The 1,656-nt window shown below is 49.3% G+C and overlaps 1 protein-coding gene across 1 annotated transcript in view; it reads left to right on the top strand.

Annotated features, from left to right (window-relative positions):
- Nucleotides 1-1,656, top strand: part of Spata21 (spermatogenesis associated 21) — a 24,063-nt gene that overhangs the window by 8,103 nt on the left and 14,304 nt on the right. Inside the window, exons 5-6 of the mRNA XM_013348355.1 lie at nt 430-482; nt 1,085-1,102. Coding sequence (XP_013203809.1) covers nt 430-482; nt 1,085-1,102 — 71 coding nt within the window. The remainder of the gene's footprint in view (nt 1-429; nt 483-1,084; nt 1,103-1,656) is intronic.

The following is a 1,656-nucleotide window of genomic DNA, read 5'->3' as shown; positions in this document are numbered from 1 at the left end:
ATTGACACCCCACAGACCCACTGAATCCCACTGTCTGTCTGTCCTCCTCTGATTGACACCCCACAGACCCACTGAATCCCACTGTCTGTCTGTCTGTCCTCCTCTGATTTCCACATTTGTGATCACACAAGATGAGCAAACAAATGTACTTTTTAAAAAGCTACATATATAAACACGGTATGGTGTTTTTCATTTCTGGCTCATGAAACACCTTGGTTAAGTTGCACGCTGCCAGGCCTCAGTTTCCCCATCTTTGGTCTGTGGGTCTGTCTGCATGCAGGTAAGGCACTGAGGGTGCACTGAGGTGAAAACAAAGGGGCAAGGCTAGGGTAGCAGGCCTGAGTGTGCTGGGGGTTCGGGGCCAGTGTAAGGTGCAAGCCCTGACTTGAAACCCTGCCCCTCACGGGGGGTGGGTTCTTCTTTGTTTAGAGGTGAAGCTGCGGAGACCAAGGCAGCACCAAGGCCTCTTCCTCCACCAGTAAGTCGAGTCAGAGTGGGGATGGGAGAGGGGGGAAGGAAGTTGGGGAAGGCTAGAGGGAAAATGGTGGACACAGAAACATTTTCAGGCAAACTGGGGTAAGTGTAAACCCATGCATGTGTTATGTGTTTGATCTATAGTTTGTTCATTTTTAAATTACAAGTCCTAATGTCCTATTGTGCATGTACAAGCTCACCACATGTCCATACCACAAGAGTGGAGGATCTCTCCCTCCATCATGTGGACCCTGGGGATCAAACTCAGGTCAGGGTTGGTGGCAAGTGCCTCTACCTGCTAAGCCATCTCAAAAAGTCAAATTATGGGTTTTTGAGATGGATCTCCTATAACCCAGGCTGCCCTAAAACCCCCTATGTAGTTGAGAATGATCCCCAAACCCTAACCCCTCTGGTTTCTGCTTCCCAGGCGCTGGGAGTATGTGTGTATGCTGCTGGGGGCCCTGGTGTGTCTGCCTGGAGTTGGCAGTCAAAATGGATCACACTCGAGAGCCATTGAGTCCATCCCAGAACTGTTCCACATTGGCATAGAGTCCTACTGCCCTCTGCCCTCAGTTCCAATCTGCTTCTCTGAATATCTGCTGGCTTCTAGCCAGCCCCATGCCACCAGGTCCGCCACTTTTCTTCTGGTCTCTTGAGTTGATGATACAAGCTTAGACTTCCCACCCTACCATCATCCTCAGCCCTCACCACGCCTGCCAATCTTCACACCACATCCCCAGCCACACCCCAGCCCTGAACATTCCAGGTGCAGCACAATGCACAAGGCTTGCCACTGGCTTCTTTCTGAAGTTACCACGTGCGTGATTTATTTAGCTGATGCCCAGCGACGTCACCCTCTACCTCCATTCCACCATGTCCTTGCAGCCTCCAGCAATTGCCACTGAGGAAAATAGGATGAAAAGATCCAGCTTCAGGGTTGAAAAGATGGCTCAGTGGGTAAGAGCACTGGCTGCTCTTCCAGAGGACCTGAGTTCGTTCCCAGCACTCACAGGGCATCTCACAACTATCTGTAACTCCAAGATCCAACACCCTGACATAGACATAGATGCAGGCAAAACACCAATGCACACAAAATAAAAATAAATAAATTATTGAAAAGAGAAAGAAAGAAGAATAAAAGAAAAGAAACAAAGGAAGAAAGGAAAGGAAGGAAGGAAGGAA

The sequence above is a fragment of the Microtus ochrogaster genome, chromosome 10, assembly GCF_000317375.1.
Source record: "Microtus ochrogaster isolate Prairie Vole_2 chromosome 10, MicOch1.0, whole genome shotgun sequence".
Classification (NCBI taxonomy): Eukaryota; Metazoa; Chordata; class Mammalia; order Rodentia; family Cricetidae; genus Microtus; species Microtus ochrogaster.
The sequence above is the reverse complement of the archived record's forward strand: the minus strand, read 5'-3'. Positions and strand labels throughout refer to the sequence as shown.